Source organism: Amyelois transitella, chromosome 6 (genome assembly GCF_032362555.1).
Source record: "Amyelois transitella isolate CPQ chromosome 6, ilAmyTran1.1, whole genome shotgun sequence".
In the NCBI taxonomy this organism is placed as follows: Eukaryota; Metazoa; Arthropoda; class Insecta; order Lepidoptera; family Pyralidae; genus Amyelois; species Amyelois transitella.
This window is the reverse complement of record NC_083509.1, coordinates 12,586,179-12,608,152: the sequence shown is the minus strand read 5'-3', so window position 1 is coordinate 12,608,152 and position 21,974 is coordinate 12,586,179. Positions and strand designations below refer to the sequence as shown.

At 39.4% G+C, this 21,974-nt stretch overlaps 2 protein-coding genes across 2 annotated transcripts in view; one reads left to right on the top strand and one right to left on the bottom strand.

The window, feature by feature from the left end:
- LOC106132032 (phosphatidylcholine:ceramide cholinephosphotransferase 2) overlaps positions 1 to 21,974 on the bottom strand; it is an 84,008-nt gene that overhangs the window by 33,713 nt on the left and 28,321 nt on the right. The gene's annotated exons all lie outside the window — the stretch shown is intronic.
- Positions 1,544 to 21,340, top strand: LOC106132031 (spondin-1). Its single transcript, XM_013331333.2, has 16 exons — positions 1,544 to 1,669; positions 1,984 to 2,163; positions 3,052 to 3,304; positions 3,496 to 3,619; positions 4,092 to 4,246; positions 4,542 to 4,720; positions 5,130 to 5,260; positions 5,568 to 5,790; positions 6,081 to 6,252; positions 6,617 to 6,810; positions 7,123 to 7,249; positions 8,807 to 8,934; positions 10,038 to 10,208; positions 15,483 to 15,596; positions 16,162 to 16,271; positions 20,667 to 21,340. The coding sequence occupies exons 2-16, from the start codon at positions 2,004 to 2,006 to the stop codon at positions 20,739 to 20,741; spliced, it is 2,316 nt and encodes a 771-aa protein (XP_013186787.2). The 5' UTR covers positions 1,544 to 1,669; positions 1,984 to 2,003; the 3' UTR covers positions 20,742 to 21,340.

Here is a 21,974-nt window from a genome sequence, read left to right as displayed (position 1 = left end):
TATTTAGTATTTTATGCCTTACTTGGGACTACTTTTCACTACCCAAAAATTGTAGTCCTATAATAACTAATATTATAAATGCGAAAGTAAGTTTGTTTGTTGTCTGTGCATGCGTTATCTACTGAACCAATCGTCTTGAAATTTCGCGTCGGTATTTATAATTAAGAGTCTGGAGTAGGATAAAGGTTTCATCCCGGTAAATACTATAGTTCCCGTCGCATTTGCGGAAAACCTGTATTGTAGTCGGCGCTAAATTCAAGCGGCAGAGCCGCTGTTAAAATCTAATTAATTTTGTTACAAAAATAATAGAACCGAATTAGTACAAAAGGTGCCCTGTAGGAAAAATTGCGTACCGCTAGTCCAAGGTGACCAGTTTATAAGTCATGAAGCCTCAAGATCATCGCAGGGAGATGCGTCACCAGCCGAATGTTCTGACTGGCGTGACTGATGTCCTTTCCTCACTCCGTTGCCATCGGAAGTGTCTAATAGGACATCTGGATGTGGTTACATAGGGCTGGCGAACACTTGCGGTTCTTGTCGCATGGCTTTACGTACAAATCGTAGCATGATGGTTTTTGCTTTAAATGGTACTTGATCGTCCAAGAGTCCGTCTACGATCGTTAGTGCGGTTCTTACATTGAGCTACTTATTACGTGGGGAATATCTTGGATTATGATTGTTGCCCAAGGTGAAATTGCTTCTAGTCGCGCTTGTATAATATTCACGGGAATGAACTGAAGTGGTCTATGTAGAGGCTGACACTATCTCACCACAATCCACGGCTCTTTTTTGTTTCGCCTTCGCCAAATCACGGCAGGGGTGCTCCGTTCCCACGTTTGCTGTATTATGACAAGGCTGGGAACAAGATAAGTGTTAGATGTGCGGCTGCCCTTCTTCATCGGTCGTAGGCGTCGCAGAACGCGGCACGCGCTAACCGCCGGAAGCCGTCACTTGACGCCGCCGCCATTGCTGCGCGCGCGCTCACACGCTGTACAGGTAAGACGCTCGCTTTTCTTCGCTTTATTTTACAAAAGTGTCCTTTGTCATGTATTTAAACGAGGTGGTGATTATATTCCAAATAAATTTGTTAAAAAGTAGTTAGCTGAAACAGGGCTAATTAAAAAGTGTTCTGCTGGTGCTTTCCTGCCTGCACCGTTTATATTATACTTGTCCACCAAGCTGAAGGTTCTACTCGTATTGTTCTCTTTTTAGCCTACCGTCACTCCTTGTGATCTGCGGACTTAATTTTTTATTTTTTTATTGACTGTAGTTCTTGTATCCAGCTTACGGGTGTTGCATTGTGCTGGCAACCACAGTTTAACAATAATAAGCATTCTCTTTTGAAATGGCCTTGATCCCCAATTTCCATGGTGATGTCACAGAATTAGATAACCCTATGACGTCATAACGCCACTATAAGCTCCATAGATAAAGTTTCAACTTTAAGGAAGGAAAAAGAAACTAAATAAGTGTTTCCATATTTCTAATCAAAATAACCGTTAAACAGACCGTTTAATTGTAAACAAAGATATGATCAGATCGCAGGATGACCGCCGGCTCGTAACAATTTAGCAATCGCTGCATTCCCGGAGTTCTATCGGCTGACCACGAGACCTCTGCCCTCTTATCTCAGACCGGGCGTATCACTCGGTGGGGAGCGTCGTGTTCTGTGAGTATATTTTTATAATTATTGTTTAAATTATTTATTGGGGCTAATAAAAAAATAATATAATTTTGTATTAAAGTATATAGCCCAGAATATAACGATAATGAATGAATATGTGTTTGCTTAATTTCTACACAGTGTGTTATACGTTCCTTTAAGAACTACCTACATTAATATTCATAAAATCACGCCTCTTTCCCGAAGAGGTAGAGACTACATCTTCTCACTCGCCTCGATTCCTGCATACCTACATTCTTACTTCTCTTCATGCAAGCTACTCGGTTTCGGTTATAAAAGTAAATTTTCTCTTCCACCAGATGAGTAAATAGTTTTGGATATGTGGCGACTCATAGCGTTGTTAGCGCTATGCGCGGGAGTGCGCGGTTGTGAGCTGGTCCCTGATGAAACCAGCGTGGCCAAGTCTCCCGGGGACAACTTCTACCGCCTGCTGGTCAACGGCGACGTGGAGCGGTACGCGCCCGGGGAGAGATATGTTGGTATGTACGACTTATTATAACTTATCATCAATCATTGTGATCTAAAAACCTGACCTATAATCCAGGAACATAGTCAAAAGGTACACTACTGGCTTTTCTCCAGGGATGCGAGGACAACGACAGGAGGAAAAACAATTTACGAATAATTAAAAAAGAATGAATGGACGACTGGCTGTGCACAGGGGCGTGTTGGTCCCGACATTAATGTATGGGAGTGAAAGTTGGGTATGGCAAAAGAAGCATGAAAGCAGAATAAATGCAGTGGAAATGAGAGCGTTAAGGAGTATGATGGGTGTGAAATTGAGTGACAGGATAAGGAACAGCGTGATAAGGGAATGTTGTGATGTGAAAGAAGATGTAGTTACAGGAATAGAAAAGGGTATGTTAAGATGGTTCGGTCATGTGGAGAGGATGAATGAAAGCAGGTTGACTAAGCAGATATACAAGGAGAGTGTGGAGGGAAAGGTCGGAGTGGGAAGACCTAGACGAACGTATCTTGATCAAATTAAGGACGTCCTGGTAAAGGGTCAGGTCAAAAGTACCCGAAACCGCCGAGCTTGTATGAAGAGAGTTATGAATGTGGACGAAGCGAAAGAAGTATGCAGAGATCGTGGCAAGTGGAAAGAGGTAGTCTCTGCCTACCCCTCCGGGAAAGAGGCGTGATTTTATGTATGTATGTATGTTAAAAAAGAATCTCCGTATTCAATGCAAGTGCAAACTTATTATAACGGTATAAATAGCTGTAATGTAGCCGATGCTTGTGTGGTGAAAAACATGGCGGGGAAACCTACACATTTAGACAACTGACGTCCTGACTTTGATACAATTTGTCCAGGTTCACAAAATAGCATAAACGCCAGAAAGATCATACATCTGTACCATTTTCAGTGACCCTGGTCGGCTCTCGCACCCACGACGTCGTGCAGAAGTTCACCCGCTTCATGATCACCGCGGAACCCCTGGATCCAGCTGCTCCGCGGTCCGCCTCGCGCCAGGGCCAGTTCCAGCTGTTTGCAGACACCTTGTCTCGCTTTGAAGACACTTGCGTCAACACGGTGGTGGAGGCTGACGACCTGCCCAAAACTGAGGTGCAGGTCATGTGGAAGGCGCCCCCGACTGGCTCGGGATGTGTGCTGCTCAAGTAAGATCTCTATGGACTGTTGGGACATAGAATTGTGGTTTCGAATTTCATTATTAGGACCAGCAGTTTCTTGTGAACATATAAGCTACTAAACAGTCTACTTTTGCATTAAGACTTAAAAGATCTCACTTCAGACTTAAAAGTTCTTTGAGATATTAAACAAGGTTTCTAAAATCAATCATTTATTCCAGAGCCATGGTGTACGAGAACCAGAGCCGCTGGTTCGCGGAGGACGGTCAGCTGACGCGGCGCGTCTGCGAGGACACCTCCCTCTCCGCCTCAGACTGCTGCGCGTGCGACGATGCTAAATACAAGGTCTGTTTTCTAATTTCATTTATTTGACACTTTATTGGGCCTTTAACTACAATAGTTAAGACGCCATGATAAGTGCTTAATTAGTTTATTTTCTAACAGTCAACTTTAAGAAAATTCTGAACAGATAAGGTCAAAGTCAAGTGGCAATTTCAGATCGAGTGAAAAAAAGAAAAAACCCGACGATTTTTTATAGTATTCTGCTTTGTCTTTCCAGATCCAGTACGATATGGGTCATTTTAAAATATACAGTCAGCGAGAATTAAATCTAGGGAACAAACAGAACTAACAATCCTTGAACTTTGGAAGATATGAATTTATTAATAAAGTCAAGTTTTGCAAAACTATTGGTTACCTTTTTAAGTAATTATTGAAAAAAATCAATGTCGGATTATTCACTGGAACAGGAGACATACTTTGCATTTTAGGACACTTTAATAACCAAAGCTTAATCCATAAAAATCTTTATTTCTAGATGGTGTTCGAAGGACTGTGGTCTGCGCAGACGCACCCCAAAGATTTCCCGGTGCAGGCGCTGTGGCTGACGCACTTCTCTGACGTCATCGGTGCCTCCCACCCCAAGAACTTTTCCTTCTGGGGACCGGGAGAGATCGCCACCGACGGGTTCAGGTTGGTTAGAGTCAAGTGATGTTGATGGAAATCTGTGTTTTTATTTATTGTAAAGATGTTATAAGCTCGTCTGATGTATTTTTCGAAAATGAGTTCATCTACTAGTAAGAAATTTTCAAGTCAGATGCAAGTTCTGTTTGATAAGGCACGGACCATTTACTATCAAAACTTGTCGTTGCGCTTTGAGGCTTGGGATCCGGTTACCGGCATTTTTCTTTTCTTCATATTTCAGTACTTTAGCTTTGAGTATATTGGCACGTAATTCTCCATAATAATTAATATTATATTTGTAAAGGATGCTAGCGGAATGGGGTTCAGTCCAGCTCCAAGAGCGAGAGCTCCGTCAGCACGGCAAGAAGCTGCGCTCCATCATCAAGGCCCAGGGGCTGTGGTACCCCAACGTCAACTCCAACACCTCCACCGTCTTCACTGTGGACAGGAAGCGGCATCTGGTGTCGCTGGCTTCCATGTTTGGTAAGTACGACTATAAATTACGACATTTATTTGTTATTACGAGTATAATAATACCACTAAAATAGAATAGACTGATTTCAAAATTGGATACAAGGTTTCATTTATTGACGTCACATCACTTAAATCTAATTATATCTACTACAGCTTTCTAAGCGCATGTGTAGAAGAAGCGGCGGAACAAACTACACTGCAGCTCTCGTTAGACATATATAGTTATTTAGATTGGATTTAGAAGAATCAATAAATACGAATCCTGAAAAGATAACATACTTCAAATAAGGTATTATAAAGCCTCTTTGATTAAACACCTAACTCGCTCAAAACAAACTTTACATAGTTCAGCTATTGACTGATGTTCTGGGTTACTCGGTCGGTTTAAGTTTTTCCTCACATTTGTACGTTTTATCAGGACCCTCTCCGGACTGGGTGGTGGGTGTGAGCGGGCTGGACTTGTGTCAGAAGGACTGCTCGTGGGCTGAGTCCAAGGTCATCGACCTTTTCCCTTACGACGCGGGCACTGACAGCGGCATCAGTTACATGGTAATTGATACGGTTATTTCATTATTTATCGAGTTAATATTTTGGTTATACCTAATATTGTCAAGTAAACCACTGGATCTTTTTATCTGGACGGCTGGATCGAATTTCCGTCGATGGTACGTACTACTTCTACCATATGTAGAAGAGGACTTGCTTTAAATCCTTGCAAATTTTAAAGGGTTATATTTCTACACAATTGAGTGGACCCCGTTTACCACAACATAGTGTTGGAATGTGGAATCAAAAATATTAACCCCTCCATAACAAGGTTCTCATGTAAAATGCACGATGTGTCATTGTTCCCCAGTCACCAAACGCAGAAACAGTTCCCCGCGAGAAAATGTACCGCATCACGACCATGTACCCCGAGGATCCGCGCGCGCCCTTCTACAACCCCTCGGCCAAGGAAGTGGCTCCCATGGCGCGGCTGATCCTCACCAGGGAGAAGCTCATCCCGAGAGGATGTGATGAGGAAACCCTGCAGTCCTTGGTAATTGAGGACGAGGATAGCGTGCAGGCTGCTGCTAAACGTGAGTAGAACTACTTTTTACTTGAATATTGACATCGTTTTTAACATTCATTGAGACGCATTCATATGGAACTTTGACAAGGGCTTAAAAATCTTCTGTGTGTTCTTCTTGAGTGTAGTTTAGTTGTTCATTTATTTATAATTCTTCAAGCATTGCCAAACGTAACAAATTTTCTTTTATTAAACACAATTTATTATTTCGTAACCGTTTAGTTAGTTATGCTAACTCAATCTGTGTGTGTAGTTAAACAGTAGAAAATGCCAAAGAGTTTAATCAAAGTAAATTGACAGCGGAATGCGCGGTGTCTGATTGGGGCGCGTGGTCAGCGTGCTCGGTGAGCTGCGGCAAGGGGCTGCGCATGCGCGCGCGCCAGTACCGCCGCCCGCCGCGCGCGCAGGCGGCCGGCTGCCAGCGGCAGCTCGTCAACAAGGAGATGTGTGTGGCCGATGTGCCGGAATGCGAGTATGTCTTATTTTCAGTCATTATTTATCTATATCAATTGATGACTTTTCTATATAAATCGGAACATATCTGGGAAAAGTGTGTAGGGATCATGGCAATTGGGATGATGCAATCTTTGCCTAGCCCTCAAGGGAAGAGGGGCAATGTGATCTGCAAGCTATTTGGGGAAAATATGACTAGCTCTGGACTAATGGTACCTCTGGGTTCGGATAAAGTAAGCCGGCCGAAAACATTCCGTCAAAAGACGTCAGGCTATCCCACTCGACAGAGTAGGTTGATAGGCATGTCAGCGGACTCTATTAACTCTATGTATATCAGAATCTCGTATCTTTGTTTGAGGTCACATGATAAGTCAATTTTTCAGAGGCAGTTCCGCTCCCGAACCAGAGGTAGACAACGAGGCGGCTCCCAGTCTCCAAGACCTGGACGAGGTGTGTCGCACCGGCGAGTGGGGGCCCTGGAGCGAGTGCTCCGTCACCTGCGGGATCGGCGTCAGCACCAGGAGGAGGCAGTTCCTGAATCACATGGGGTTGAAGAAGTGCCCGCTTGTTAGCATCGGTGAGGTTTTAAATCTAGTACATTAATTGTATAAAAAATATATCTTACGTTGGTTTCTCATTCTCAGACGTTACTCCCAATGCTCACATTAAATAAATCTCAGAATTGAGATTGGAGATGGTAACAAAACGTGCTATCTATCATTGTGTCGCAAACATTTGTGACGTGAGATTCTATAGTCTTAATTTTTTCGAATTCTATGACCAAAATTTATAATCCAGGACATTATTATAGTTTAACTACTCCTAGTTACTGTAAACCGGTTATACTGATGTGAGTGAAGTTTTGCTTTAATAGTTCGGTCTTTTTCAGAGGAGAACCGCAAGTGCATGGAGCCGCAATGCACAGAGCAAGAGACGGAGATCTCGGACCCGTCGTGTCCCACCACAGAGTGGGCAGGCTGGTCCCCTTGCTCAGCCACTTGTGGACGCGGAGTAAGGTAAAATGCATTTCATTTTTATTAACACTAAAGACAAAAACAGAAAGAGATCTTTTATGGACATGTCATAGATATAAATAGTAGGTACGTCAATAATAGGCTATTACACTCTTTTTTGAAAACTGTTTTAAATCAATCCTGAGAATGTGTTATACCTATAGAATTTTTATTAAAATTTTTTGAAGCCGAAAAGTGCTCTAAAAACGATTTATTATTTATGATTTTGTATTTTCGCGCGAAAACGCCATCCGCCATGCTGTTTTGACTCGTGACGTCATACTTTTAGTAAACAATACGGCTCTACGTAAGACTAAAGTAAAAAGATTTTTGTAATAATGAATTACAATACATATTGTTGGTGTCTTGTTCCTGAATGCAAGAATACAAGTATAAAAACACCAGAAAAATTGTGGATTCCACTGCCAAGTGATATTAAAATGAGAAACACTTGGTTGAAATTAGCAAGAAGAGATCCAAAGGCATTGTCTACAAAATCAAGATTGTATTTCTGTGAAGACCACTTTGATGTAAGTTAGCATTCATTGTAAATAGTAAAGTAACCACAAGTCATGTTAATATAACACCAACAACCTTTGAGTACTTTTAGGTTATGTTATGAACCTATGATGCGAGTTGATTTCATATTACATATATACTTATTTCATGTTTTATAATTGTGTATTGTAAGAGAATGTTTAATACAATAAATACTTACATCGCTGTTTTAACATTTCTTAACTCAGCAGAACAGAAATCGGGATTGGACGCAAAAAATTTCGCCACCATCAACGTATTAATCCTCGGTAGATTTATATTGTCTGCTTTCACAAAACCGTCTTCCATGATTCTATTAAATTATTAAAGAGTAAAAACCCAAAAACGTGATAGAAATTTTAAAATTTCAAAATAAACAGAGCCTGACATCATCAATATGTTTTCGATTCGATATTTGTTTACTAAAAGTATGACGTCACGTCAGTACCCAACATGGCGGATAGCGTTTTCGACTTTTGAAGAACAGATTAAAAAAGAGGATTTTTTAAATTGAATTATAAAATCCATATTGCACTTTTATGAATAATGATCGATGTTTTTCTTTTATTTTTTACAAAATCTATAAGATACGTGCATTTTTATATTTTTTTTTTACATGGTGTAAAATAGCCTATTCAATTACATCATATGAGCATCGGTTGCTGAATGATAGATTTAGTAGTTTCATGTAACTGAGGTTTGGTTTGGTTTGGCCAATTACTTTCTTAACCGATGCTGTCACGGTGAGAGAAAATACTAGAAAACCTGCACAGTCAGGCAACTAGATGTGTAACTTTGACTCAAGCTGGTTGGTTCCTTGATGGGTCGCGAAGACCGTTTCGAAGTTACTAGATTTACCCACTTCAGGATCTTGTTCATAAGCAGACCCCAGCATCACCCGAGACGCAACTGGAAGAAACGCAGGAGAATGACTCTTCTTCGTTACCTTTACTTGGGACATAAATAGGAACGTAAACAGCCAAAACGAGCTGATGATTGAGATGTTTCTTAATGCCGATGCAGGTTCCGCACTCGCCTGCTGCTGGTGCCGCCGGAGCAGCAGCAGCAGTGCTCGGCGCGCGTGGAGCTGCTGCAGCAGCGGCCGTGCCGCGAGCAGGACGACTGCTCCATTGACATGCTCACTGCTAAACGTTAGTCTTCATCTGTTACATTGATTTAGCCATCAGTTATATCAAATTACACAGCTCTTCTCATCTTCCGGTTATAAGAGTCAAATCATGAGAGGTGTGCACTCTCGTGTTGATTTTCTCTAACAGCTCTCTATCTCTCTCTGTGTCTAACAGGCCAAAATTTGTTTAGTGTCCCTTTAGTTCCGTCCCCCCTATTTTAAGGAGAAATAAATTTGGCAACATTGACTTGGGTATTTTTCTCATAAAAGCAGTCCTTAGTTTTCTGCTAATGTAAGCCAGAGACACTGACACGTATTATATCTGTATTCTGTGATTGAATCATTGCCATTATGATTTCAAAGCTTTTATTTCTCGCTCACTTTTACTACTGTGTCATTGGAGCTCTTCTCATATACAATGACCATTCCAATTATAATTGGGAAAGATCTTGTTTCTCACATATTTCTCGTTCACATATTTATTGAAAAATCTATTTTATTTTCTATTTTTACATCTTTTTGTTCCGAAGTTGCTTTAGAAAGTTTTGTTTGTACATTTAAAGATAGGTCAATCACCATCACACACATCACAACACAGCAATAGTTTACCTATCATACAATAATTTCATTTTGTTATGATTGATGAACCGCCATGTCAAAAACGTCTCGAACGAAGTACAATGAATTTAAATGAAGTAATAACAATTGAAAACATTAATTACCATATATGTCACGAAGCCTCAAACGAGCAATGATGTCAATCAAAATGAGCGATGGTTTCTCGAAGGACCTCCTTTCATTGTCTCAGAGTGACGGTTTTTCTTCATACCTATAATCTAGATAGATCAAAGGTATAAGAAAAAACGTCATTATATTTCGATAGATATCTATAACGTGGCCTTTCAGTCTTTTCAAGACTGTTGGCTCTGTCTATCCGTAAGGGATATAGACGTCATTTCATGTATACAAGTAAAAAGTTGCCTTTGTTATTTTGGTAGGTTTATATGTCTCTTTGACTTCAAAATCGGTCAGGTTTTTCTTTTCAGTTTATTAATAACAAGCAAAAATACAAATCTTTTCTGTGTATCATACCAGTGTAAATGACGTATGACAATGAATGTACAGGCATCTGCATGGAAGAGCCATCGCAGGGCCCATGCCGCGGCATGTACCAGCGCTGGGCGTTCGCGGCGGCGAAGGGCATGTGCGCGCCCTTCAGCTACGGCGGCTGTCGCGGGAACCGGAACAACTTCCTCACGCAGGAGGACTGCCTCGCCACCTGCTCTGTGGTGCTCGGTGAGTTTGCTCTGTGTACACTGGTTTTGAATTTAGAACGAGTTCGAATCCCGGCCTGGTTATGATGAGAAAAGAACTATTTCTGATTGGCCTGGGTCTTGGATGTTTATCTATATAAGTATTTATTATAAAATATAGTATCGTTAAGTTAGTTTCTCGTAACACAAGTCGCGCACTTACTTCGGGGCTAACTCAATCTGTGTAATTTGTCCCGTATATATTTATTTATAACGAAGTCAAACTACCGCGAGATGGACCGCTGATCTGGTGAAGACCTGGGAAAAGTTGGATGCAGGTTGCCTTTAACAGAGTGAAGTGGAAGTCACTGGGAGGCCTATGTTCAGCAGCTGACGTCCTACGGCGGAAATGATCATGATAAACCTACTCAAATGACATTTCAAACTTTTTACTGAGAGAAACATCTTACGTGAACATAACATACATATAAGTCTATAAACGAAATTAAAATATTGATGCCAAATTTAAACTTACGCCTGTGTAACACAATCTTTATTCTTGACGGGGTAGACAGAGCCAACAGTCTCAAAAGACCGTCCTATACGTTCAGCCGTATGACTAAATGGTGGAATTGAGAATGCCCGCCCTAGTAAATTGATTTTATATAGATCAGTGTTACAGTTTCTCAACTAAACACAATCATTTGAATCATGTTGGGTTATTTGATGGGAAAATCCACTTCCGTCGGAATTTCGGCCAATTCAATTTTAGGAATGGGGTTGCAATAATAATAAAGGATTGCAAATACTCTATTAAACTTACGAGGTAAACAGAGCCAACAGTCTCACATAGACTGAAAGGCCACGTTAAGTTGTATGGGTTTAAGATGGAATTGAGGTTCAAATAGTGACAGGTTGCGAACCCATCCTCTAAAAGAATAAAATCGAAAATGTTTCGCGTTTCGCTAAATCGATTGTGATGCGGTTTTCAGGAAAGTGTTTGTAACACTAAGGAATGGTTTTAGAAAACTTATATCGACTTTTAAAAAAGAGGTATCGGTATCGCTAGGAGATGGTTTTCTGTTTACAAAAATTTCTTGATATGATATGACTAAATCATAAATTCTATTCAATGCATACTGGCATTAGGGCATCAAGCTAAGACCAGCACTCGCTTTTTACAGTTAAAGTAGCCAGCCACCTGGACAATAGTTAATGTTTAAGAACAACAGTGATACACCTTCATAAGAATTTTAAAATCAAAAGTATGACGTGGTAACCTACTAAGTCCTATAAGTAGTTCAGCCGTTAAAAGTTCCATGTCAATCAGACTCAGTAAAGTACTCGTACGAGGGCATCGAAAATTAACGAGCGATGTCCGGGTTAAGTACAGCGGTTACCGCGGCATAAATATTAAATGAACACCAAGTCTCCTTTTGCGTAGTTACTTCGATCGACACAGGGGCGTATTTACGGAGATTTTTCAGAGGGGGCACCGGCTCGCTCTTTTTTGAGTCTTTCCTAAAGTGATCGGGGTGGGCACACAGACTTTTCCTTGGGACACTAGACTATTCTAAAGTACAAAAGAATTCTGGCGTGGCCACGGCGCGCCCGTCTCCTCCCTTGCTCGCTGTCCACGATCGATGGCACCTACAGTTAAAATTGTTTACAGAAGTAACTTCAAAGTGACGTGTAAACGAAGTGCTGGCTTTCTTTACTCAGTTGATTTGTTTGGTTTGATCAAAGGGTAGACGTGACGACATGAAGTTGAATTATATATGAGAACGTTGCTCGCTCGTTTGCATAACTAAGTTGTGTTTGTGGACTATGATTATGATTATTCTTGTTACTTGGGTTAAATATAGTTAACAAACCCCCGTTAAATCCGTTGTCTATGAAGTTTCTCCTAAAAGTCACTGTACTTATAAATTTGTTCCCTTAACCTCCTGGGTTATCGAACTCAGTCTGTCAATGTTTAATTGACAAAATTATACGCAAGTGTCAGTTTCAAATTTAAATATATCGTGAATTATAAAATAAAAATAATATCTATGCATGTTAACTTACTGGTGTTAAAGAAACATTTATGAACGCCAAGAATTACTTACTATTTATGAAAGTGTCCTAACTTATATGTTGGATCCGTTCCCGTTAACAAGTTTGCCAACGTCATGACGTCACGGTCCCCGGGGTGACGTCACGCGACATGCGTTCGGGGACGTGCCCTTAGCCCGCTGCAATGAATTGGGTAATCACGAGAATTGGGGCGGCGGGGCATCGAGATCGCAATATAGCGCGGGTAGAAGGTACAGTTATATCAATATAGAATAATATACTTCTGTCGACGATATTAAAAGAACTATTTAATGGCTTTTGGAGGTGCTATGTTTTCACTTCAAAAGCCAAGCGTAGTACCTACTATACTTACTTTATAAAAATTATATCAATTATACGAGGGTTCAAATCAGGCAGGCAAAATTATTTAAAATGTAAACAAAATCTTGACTTGACCAAGAGCAATTTGCAATTGATTTATTTATTTTATACAGTTACAAGAAATATTACTTAGTTATAAGTAATATTTCTTGTAACTGTATAAATTTCTATGCAATTAAGATATAACAAACAAACAAGCAACTAACAACCCTGAAACGGCTGAAAAGAAGAAATTGCCAATCATCAGAGATTTTAACAGGTTTACTCGTAAATGTTATAAGGATTTTTACGTAATATTAATCACAACAGGAGACTAATGATGATACTGTGACTACATAAGTATACGGTCTATAAATAACCAATCGTAAAGGAACGTGGTCACGACCCCAGGATGTAGTACCTGTACCTAACTGAAGTTGATTTGTTCTGACAGCGCGGTGAGCGCGCGGGCGCCGCTAGACTATGATGGACCGGTTCATTACCGCGTTGGCACCTTGCCAGCGGTGCAAGCCATCTGTTACTAGACTCAGATATACCGGTTTAAAAGACAGGCATTAGGAACACATCATGATACAAGGAGTTTATGTAAAGTCGTTTAATTTATTTATATATAAAGATAAGTTGAATAGGTGCTATCCCATACCACCAACAATAAGGTATATGATTCAAGCCTGAAATAATTGCTAAGTTAAGATCCTTCTCGTAAATCCTAAATGACTTTCCCGTCTGATATCCTATCAGGCTGCGGGTGAAGCAGTTCATTCCCCTTGCTTCGGCGCTCTTAAATCGCTTCCCAATTTATAGACTCGCCTGGTTACCATCAATTTATAACGAGACATAGACAGGCGGCCGTGAACTGGCGGATGGATGATAGTAAACTAATATTGCGAATCGGTTGTGGCTGAATTGTAAATTTAAGACAAATCTGATTGAGGAGCTCCATCTTTTACAGCTCATGCATGAAACGCATCAAGTTTACTTCTTTACAAATTCGTGCCTAATAACATAGCTAAAAAAAGGAATAATAAAATAATAAAAAAAACAAATAATAAAAAAAGAATAGGACCACTCCATCTCTTTCCCATGGATGTATTAAAAGGCGACTAAGGGATAGGCTTACAAACTTGGGATTCTTTTTTGGGCGATGGGTTAAAAACCTGTCACTATTTGAATCTCAATTCTATTATTAATCCAAATAGCTGAACGTGGCCATTCAGTCTTACAAGACTGTTGGTTCTGTCTACCCCGCAGAGATATAGACGTGACCATACTATTACATATGTGTGTAACATAGCTACTACCATACTATTACATACTATATCTACAAGACACTCGTGGACAAACAAGTTACGGTAACCAATTTGCATTGCATTTTATCACGCGTGGTTTACATTTCGATTTAGAATCTAAAAATAATCAGCTCCGTTCCTGTATCATTCATCCTTTGGTAAAGTAAACATATCTAAACATTAATGGATAAGCTCTGTGGGATTTGCCACTTCCTAATGTCACGCGCCGCCTGACCTTGTACAAATCTGTCGGGGATCGAGTGCCCGAGTCTCCAGGGGTCGACAGTCCCTGCGATGACGTCACGATGATCTCATCCCCCATACCCTTGGTTCATCTCATACGTTGAAAAACTATGAAAAAAACTTGCCGCTTTTTACTGAATTATCTATTTCATTTATTGTTTACCGATTGACTGGAAGAGATCCCTTCATGGGATAAGTCCGCCATTGCAAGTGATTTGTCTCTTTTACAACTATGTATTTACTATTTTCTTGTTACTGTGTAAATTAGATATAACAAACAAACAAACGTCTGTTCGCGAACGCTAAATATGACAATACTAAATAATCCTGATTTGACGCAGCATTATAGAGTGATGTCATTCAGTCTGTGATGAAATAGTTATGCTAACTGATATCTACAAGTTTATCGAGAATGATACTTAAGCAACTTTCCGTATCTGCTGTTTTGGTATATCATCTTAAGATTGATCTTCAAGCGATTGAAATTTTCTTTTAAAGTAAAAGTTTTTTTTTATTCATAAATGACATATCACCACAGTAGAGAGAAATATTATCATCGGAATCTAATGTGAACTTTGGAAATGAAGGCTTACTTAACGTTGTATGAAAACTTACTATTGTAGGCGACTATAAAAGACTTGATAATTAATCCTAATGGTGAAGAAATCCACTTTGTTTTTTAAATAACTAAGTCCTACTTACCAGTAGGTATTTACCAGTTAAAATGTTTTTTATTAAGATTATTATGCTGTAAATAATAAAGTTACAACTTGTAGATCGGTTATAGTTATAAGTACCTAAGGGGTCGCCCCGACCACACCTCATACAAATGCAACGTAAATAATGTATGAGCGAACCGAGAATTCTGGTGTAGTTTAGGTATACTAACATGACAGAGTTTGTATCTAACAATTTTAGGTTTTAATAATGTACTAGGAACACATAAATATTCGATTTCACACACACACACACATAGTAAATTGACGTCCGGTGAAAATGCTGCAGTGTAGTTTGTTCCGCCGATTCTTCTACACATGCGCTTTGGAAGCGGTAGTAGTTATAATTAGATTTAAGTGATGTGACGTCAATAAGTAGATACGTCAGTAAGAAAATAAATCTATTCTATTCTATTCATTCGTTATCACGTCCTTATTCCTAGGGGGGTAGGCAAAGCCAACAGTTTTAAAAAGACTGAAAGAACACGTTCAACTATATGGCTTAAATTGAGATATTTATTTATAAAATTATGGCAATTATTTAATTCGAGGCTAACTCAATCTGTGTTATCCGTCCCGTATATAATTAATATTATTATACATATAATGATCTCCATCATACTTGTCCGTCAGGAGGCGGGGCGGGGCCTGTGCCGGCGCCGGGAGTGGCCGCCCCCCCGGCCGTCAGCTCCAACTACCCGGGGCTCAGCATCAGCTCCGTGGTGGCCGTGCCTGCCAGCGTCGCCAGTAAGTCTTCACTCATTTTTATTTAACCACCAAGTGACTAAATTATCAAAGAATAGTTACTCCGTTTCATTCGCATGGATGTCGTAAGATTCGACTAAAGATATGATTGAATGAAAATTGAATTGAAATGACGATAGGCTTATAAACTCGAGATTCTTCTATTAGGCGATGGGCTAGCAACCTGTCACTATTTGAATCTCAATTCTATCATTAAGCCAAGCAGCTGAACGTGGCCTATCAGTATTTTCAAGACTGTTGGCTCTGTCTACCCAGCAAGGGATATAGACTTAATTATATGTATCTATGTACGTATGACTACATTTTCAAACTTTCCATATAACGATCGACCGTGATCATACCTTTTTGCTTTACGGGGAGACGGAGCCAATAGTCATATCATGACACGAAAGCTACGTTTAGCTGGATTCTTTAATGATGGGATTGATATCGTACTAACAGAACAAGTTGCTGCTTATCGCCTAAACATGTGACAAGTTCTTATAAATTTGAAAAGATAATTTTAAATTACGTTTAGTGTGTCATCTTAATGGTGAACGTTGTCTAGGTCCGTCCCTGTCTAACCCGGGAGACTGTCAGATGAGTCCCTGGTCCGCCTGGAGCCGCTGCAGCGTCTCCTGCGGGCTGGGGTACCAGGAGCAGACCAGGACTGTGCTGGTGAGTATAGGTTTACACACATTATCATCCTTTCATCGATCAGTCTTTGTTTGAAACAACTATATCTTTAAACATTATTGCTAGTGGCCCGGAATACATAGCCTATAACACCCGCAGATAATTCATGCATAAATGTAATCACATAGGTATATACCCTTGCGGGGTAGACAAGGAAATTCTTCGAGGGCGAGGTGAATTCTGATAAGCCTCGAAGAATTTTCTTGATCGATTCAGTATTTCTGAAGCCATTACAAAAAAACAATTAAAGTTATACATTTTATTCCTTTATAATACCTAGGTATATTTAGTTTATATTGAGTTCTAGTATTCAGCCTGATTACTTCACCCGCTTTACGGAATTTTCCTAAATCCGTCCTAAGCGGGTATGTGCGTCATTTTGTTATAACTGTAGGTATACCTGCAACTTTACATCTCTAGAGTGCAAATTTTAGCGTAATCCATCAGTGGTTTCAGCTGATGTAATTATGTCAGTTTTTGTTTGCCTTCATACATACAAATATCCATTTTAATCCCAGATATACCTCTAAGATTTTGTTAACAGTATGCAAAGAGAGTGTGAATGGAAAGATTTCCTGAGTCGGCTTAGACGAACGTACTTTAATCAAATCAGGGACGTCCTAGCCTGACCAGGTCAGGTCAAAAGTACTCTAAATCGTTGAGCTTGCATGAAGAGAGGTATGAATAAGGAGCGAATGAAGCAGGGATCGTGGCAAATAGAAAAATAAAGTCTCCGCCACACCCCTCGGGAGAGAGACGTGACTTCACCTACATTTTTTCATAACAAACCAGTATAACGACTCTCGGGCTCCGATGAGCTCTCTCCAGCTCGTGGAAGCTCTTGACACGTTTTCAGCGCTGATACAATGTGATACTATCGCAAACCCTTCATTTTCTATAGCACCTTTGACTACTTCATATTTTTTTACCGATTTTAAGAGAGGACAAGTATTTTCATGGAAAGCTTTCAACTTCTACTGCTCACTGTAAACATTGGGCCTCGGATTGTTTGGTTTTAGTATGGGATTTCAAGTTTATAAAATTATGTAGATAAAATATCAAGCGAAATTCAGAAAACTGAGAGCTTATTTTTATTCCAAATCAAGTGATTGACATATTTTAGTGGCGATCCGTCCGATTAACATCCAAAAAATATTTTTACATCGTCAAAAAGAGAATTAAGGCATACAATTTCGCAGATAGTTTAAGCACACGACACGATAGTCTATTCGTAAAATGATACAGAGGGATTTATGTGTACTAGTATAGCATAACAGTCATTTTGAACACGTGAAGGTGAGTTAAGATTTGCATTACAATTTAGCGAGACTATTTAAACATTAGGTGCTCCATAGAAATGCGAGTGATTATTCAGATGAGTGTGCATTACACACTTGAGTTCGCGTTATGGCGCTCGTAACAACGAGACGACTTGAGACGGCTGTTAGTTTGTCCATTAATTCGCGACAATCAATTCTATTGTATGTTCTTAAGGAGATTTTTGTGTTTGAGGATTAGTTCTAGTAATATTTAATTAAAGTGGTAGGATTCCTCAAAAGAAACATTATCAAGAATTATCATTATCATTATTTTGTTTTCTTATTTTCCGCCGAGCTTGCATGAAGAGATTTATGAATGTGGATGAAGCGAAGGATGTATGCAAAGATCGTGGCAAGTGGAATGAGGTAGTCTCTGCCGACACCTCCGGGAAAGAGGTGTGATTTGATGTATGTATGTAAACATTAACAAGCGGATGAGTACCTACGACTTTATTACAGTCAGTTTTTTACAGGAGCGCGTTTAAGATATGTCAGTTTACCTGTGTCTATTGATGAACCACTATTATCATCCTGACGATAAGCCTGGTTCGGGTTTTAAAGGGAATGTACAATTGAATTTAAATTAAAATAAATTCAATTATTCTCCTAGACCACCCTGACCGTCCCAATAGTAGGAAAGTCAGATGGTGACCGTTTTTCGACTCTCAATACCCCGCCAACATAACCCGGTTCCGTTACTCATCTATGTTTATACATTCAGTTGCCGGAATGAAAGTACAGGTTTCCTCACAATGTTAAACATCATTCCTCTTACTAAAGAAACTAATCATATTATAGAATTGAAACGTGATATAAATTCATATACCTCCCAACTATAATAATTACAATATTTGGATTCGTAGAAGTTTAAAAATATTGCTGTTAGCCGTGAAGTTAATTTTAAACATTGTAAGTATAACAGACGTCACGCAACACGCTACCAGTAGTAATATGGGGAGACAAATATTTCTGTTTATAGCTTTTAGACAGCACCATAAAGCAAAAATATAAGTATTTTAAAATATCATATCATTATAAAAGTCTTGATATTCTCATTGTTACACACTCAGCCATTAAATATGTATGTACGAACCTGCCGTAACATTACAATTTTTTTAGTCCATAGACTCCTATAATCCCTGGACGACAAAATGGAGTAATTTAGCTTACATTATGTCTACCTATCAAGGCCGATGGAAGACATCAAGATTTTACTTTGCAGCAGTTTTAAAATATAAAGAAATAACTTCTTATGTACCTAGCATTTACTTAGCTATCATATCGTATATCCTACTTACTAGCGTTTCGTCCCAGTCTCATCCTTGTTAGGGGAGGAAATAAATATATACCAACCTACATACCCAAAGGCTAGGAAATCCACAAAACTATTATAACAAACAAACCAAAAGGTCATGTAGTAGGCGGGCGTAATTGGAAACCTATGCTGCGGGCACTTTTGTTCAGATTTATCGATTCCTGCGGTGCGTCATGACCAATGTTTGCCCGATGTCTAAACAGGGTCTAAACATAGTAATGTCTGTCCATACATACATAATCACGACTTTACCCCTCACGGGGTAGACTGAGCTAACAGTCTCGATAAGAAGTAAGTTATGTTTTATTGTTGACCTAGACGAACGTATCTTGATCAAATTAAGGACGTCCTGGTAAAGGGTCAGGTCAAAAGTACCCGAAACCGCCGACCTTGCATGAAGAGAGTTAATAATGTGGATGAAGCGAAGGAAATATGCCGAGATCGTGGCAAGTGGAAAGAGGTAGTCTCTGCCTACCCCTTCGGGAAAGAGGCGTGATTTTATGTAGGTACCTATGTATGTTTTATTGTGTAACCCTTAATTTCAATTAAATGCAGTTCATTGAAACCGCAACATGAATCGAATAGCTTACTGTATTGTGGAGGAGGACCCATGGTACCCGTGCACGGAAGCAGGTCACAATGACTGCAATTAGCTGGCGCGGAAACCACAGGGCGACGTACCTGGAACGAACAGACAAATGATTTAATGCGGCAAAATATCGGAACTTTTATTTGAACAATGGGGAATTTTTTAAACAATTCCTCGTCTTCCAAATATTGTCTTCAAAATATACATTGAAGGACACCAACTTTTGCGTGTTATCAGCTCTTAGGGACATAAATAAATATATGCGGGACAAATCCACAGATTGAGTTAGCCTCGAAGTAAGTTCGAGACTTGTGTTACGAGATACTAACTCTCCTATATTGTGTTAAGCTTCTATTAATAGTATGATTATTTACTAATTATTGCATTAATTTTTTTGTTAGTAACGTGTCGTTAATCTTTTTCCTTATCCCTGATTTTTAATGTTGAGAAAATTTAAATAAAATTTAATGTAGGTATCGTGACCTACATTAAATTTTATTTAAATTTTCTCTTTACTCGCCTCACAAGATTAACACAATTCGCGTCTCAGGTACTATGAATGCACAATTAAAATAAAAAAAATATTGAGAACCCACTCTTTCGAAGTCGGTTGTAATCTAGGGTCATTGCCAGGTGAGTGATTGATCAAATTATGAGCGTGTGTAATTGATGTCAAGTCGGAATCGGAGCCAGATTGGCGGGCGAGGGCGGCGCAGGCAGACGCCACTCGTTCTAGCATTCAATTAGTGTGGGTAATTGTCCAAATTGGACGTTCCATGTCAGGGCTGATGGATAGAATGTGTGGTAATCATAAATTGGAACAAAATCGTTGCCGTTTTCTAAAGGTTGATTGGTACATCATTCTTAGAATTAAGTTAACTCGTTGTTTCAGTAAGGTTTCATGCATGCATACCACAAGTGTAGACAAAGACTGGATTGTAACTCGCAAGGTTCCCTACACTACAGATCTCCCTTGCTTTCTCTACACTCTTACACTTTTCATACATTCTCATTCTCTACAGATTACAAATACTAAGGTACTTTAATCTAACATTCCTGTTTTAAAAATATCCTCCGCATTTCGTCCCTTATTTCGACGCAGTCGGCTTTTTTTAATAATGATAAGAAATTAACTGTTTGTGTTACTATTTCAGTCGGAGGCAGCGCCGGGCGGCGCGCCGTGCCCGCAGCGCCGCTCCCGCCGCCGCCGCTGCACCAGGCATTGTTGAACTCTCTTGAGACCGGCCAACGAGAGAGCGACGACCAACACTATACCAGACTTAGAATAATATCCAGAATACAGACATACAATATTCAGAATAGTTACAAAGATTTGAAACAAGGCTTTTTAAAACAAATAGCAGACATTTTGTGACGGATCAAGACAGCGTTTTTACATGAAATACATACTTTGTATGGGGTTTCGTTACAAGGGGCTTTATCATTATACTATAATTGCGTCTACGAGTATAATAGCGTGTACGACTCCTAACCTAACACGATACCCGTCATACGAATATGTTATTTTTCAGATACCAGTCTTAAAATAATATTCGGAAATAATTTTCCAAATAAAGGGTTATTTGTATTTGAACTCGTCCGACAAATTATTTTACGTCAGTCTTCTTAAGTAGCTCTATGTGTAGTACATGTGATAGCTGAAACCTTTGTTAGTAAATAAAAAAAATATTTTGTATAGTCAAATGAATATACCAAAGATAGATAATACTCAGTTCATTAATCTACTTAAGCATGAAGCATTTCCAAGCATTAAGTTTTATATTTTTGTATAAGATATTTTTATGGCAATAAAAGGGCTTTAAGCATTTTATTTGTTTTTTTTTCATTAACCATAATGATTAGAATGATAACCGTCTTAAAGGAAAACTATGAAGTCATAGACCGCAAGTAAGTTGAGGTCATCATATCATTCCGAATCGAAAAAGTTTGGGCTTACTGCAGATAACTTAGATAGACTTAATGTAATTGTTAATTTGTCCATTTGAGAATCTGTCCACTTGCTATGGAATGTTTGTCTTTGCGTACCTACATGCTTAAATTCAGCTTCCTACGCCCAGAATTAGTATAACAGTAACGGAAAGATATTGATATAATATATGTTAATAAAAAGGTTCATCTGACGATGCACTGTGAAGATAACATATCAATAAGTAAGTACAAAAGGATTTAATCGTCTATTATGTTCGGAAAACAATAAAATAATTAAGTAAACATGTCGAACATGAGCGCGTGACGGCGATTCAAAGTGCGTCGTTGCGTGGTGTGAATGTTGTGATGCGTGGCCATACAACACAATGAGCGAGTGCGTGTGTACTCGGGGTACAGAGTAGCACCCGTTACAGAGACAATACGTCCGTCTCTTTCTCTCTTCACAGCATGTTGATTGCATTCTTAGGCAATAGTCATTCCTAGATAGTGTTAATGTATAAAGATTTGTGAAA

Excerpts from the sequence above, each read along its gene's own strand:
- LOC106132031 (XM_013331333.2), top strand. The coding sequence starts at position 2,004 with ATGTGGCGACTCATAGCGTTGTTAGCGCTATGCGCGGGAGTGCGCGGT. Across the intron at positions 5,261-5,567 it reads ACAGCGGCATCAGTTACATG|TCACCAAACGCAGAAACAGT; the intron begins GTAATTGATACG and ends ATTGTTCCCCAG. Across the intron at positions 6,811-7,122 it reads GTGCCCGCTTGTTAGCATCG|AGGAGAACCGCAAGTGCATG; the intron begins GTGAGGTTTTAA and ends GGTCTTTTTCAG.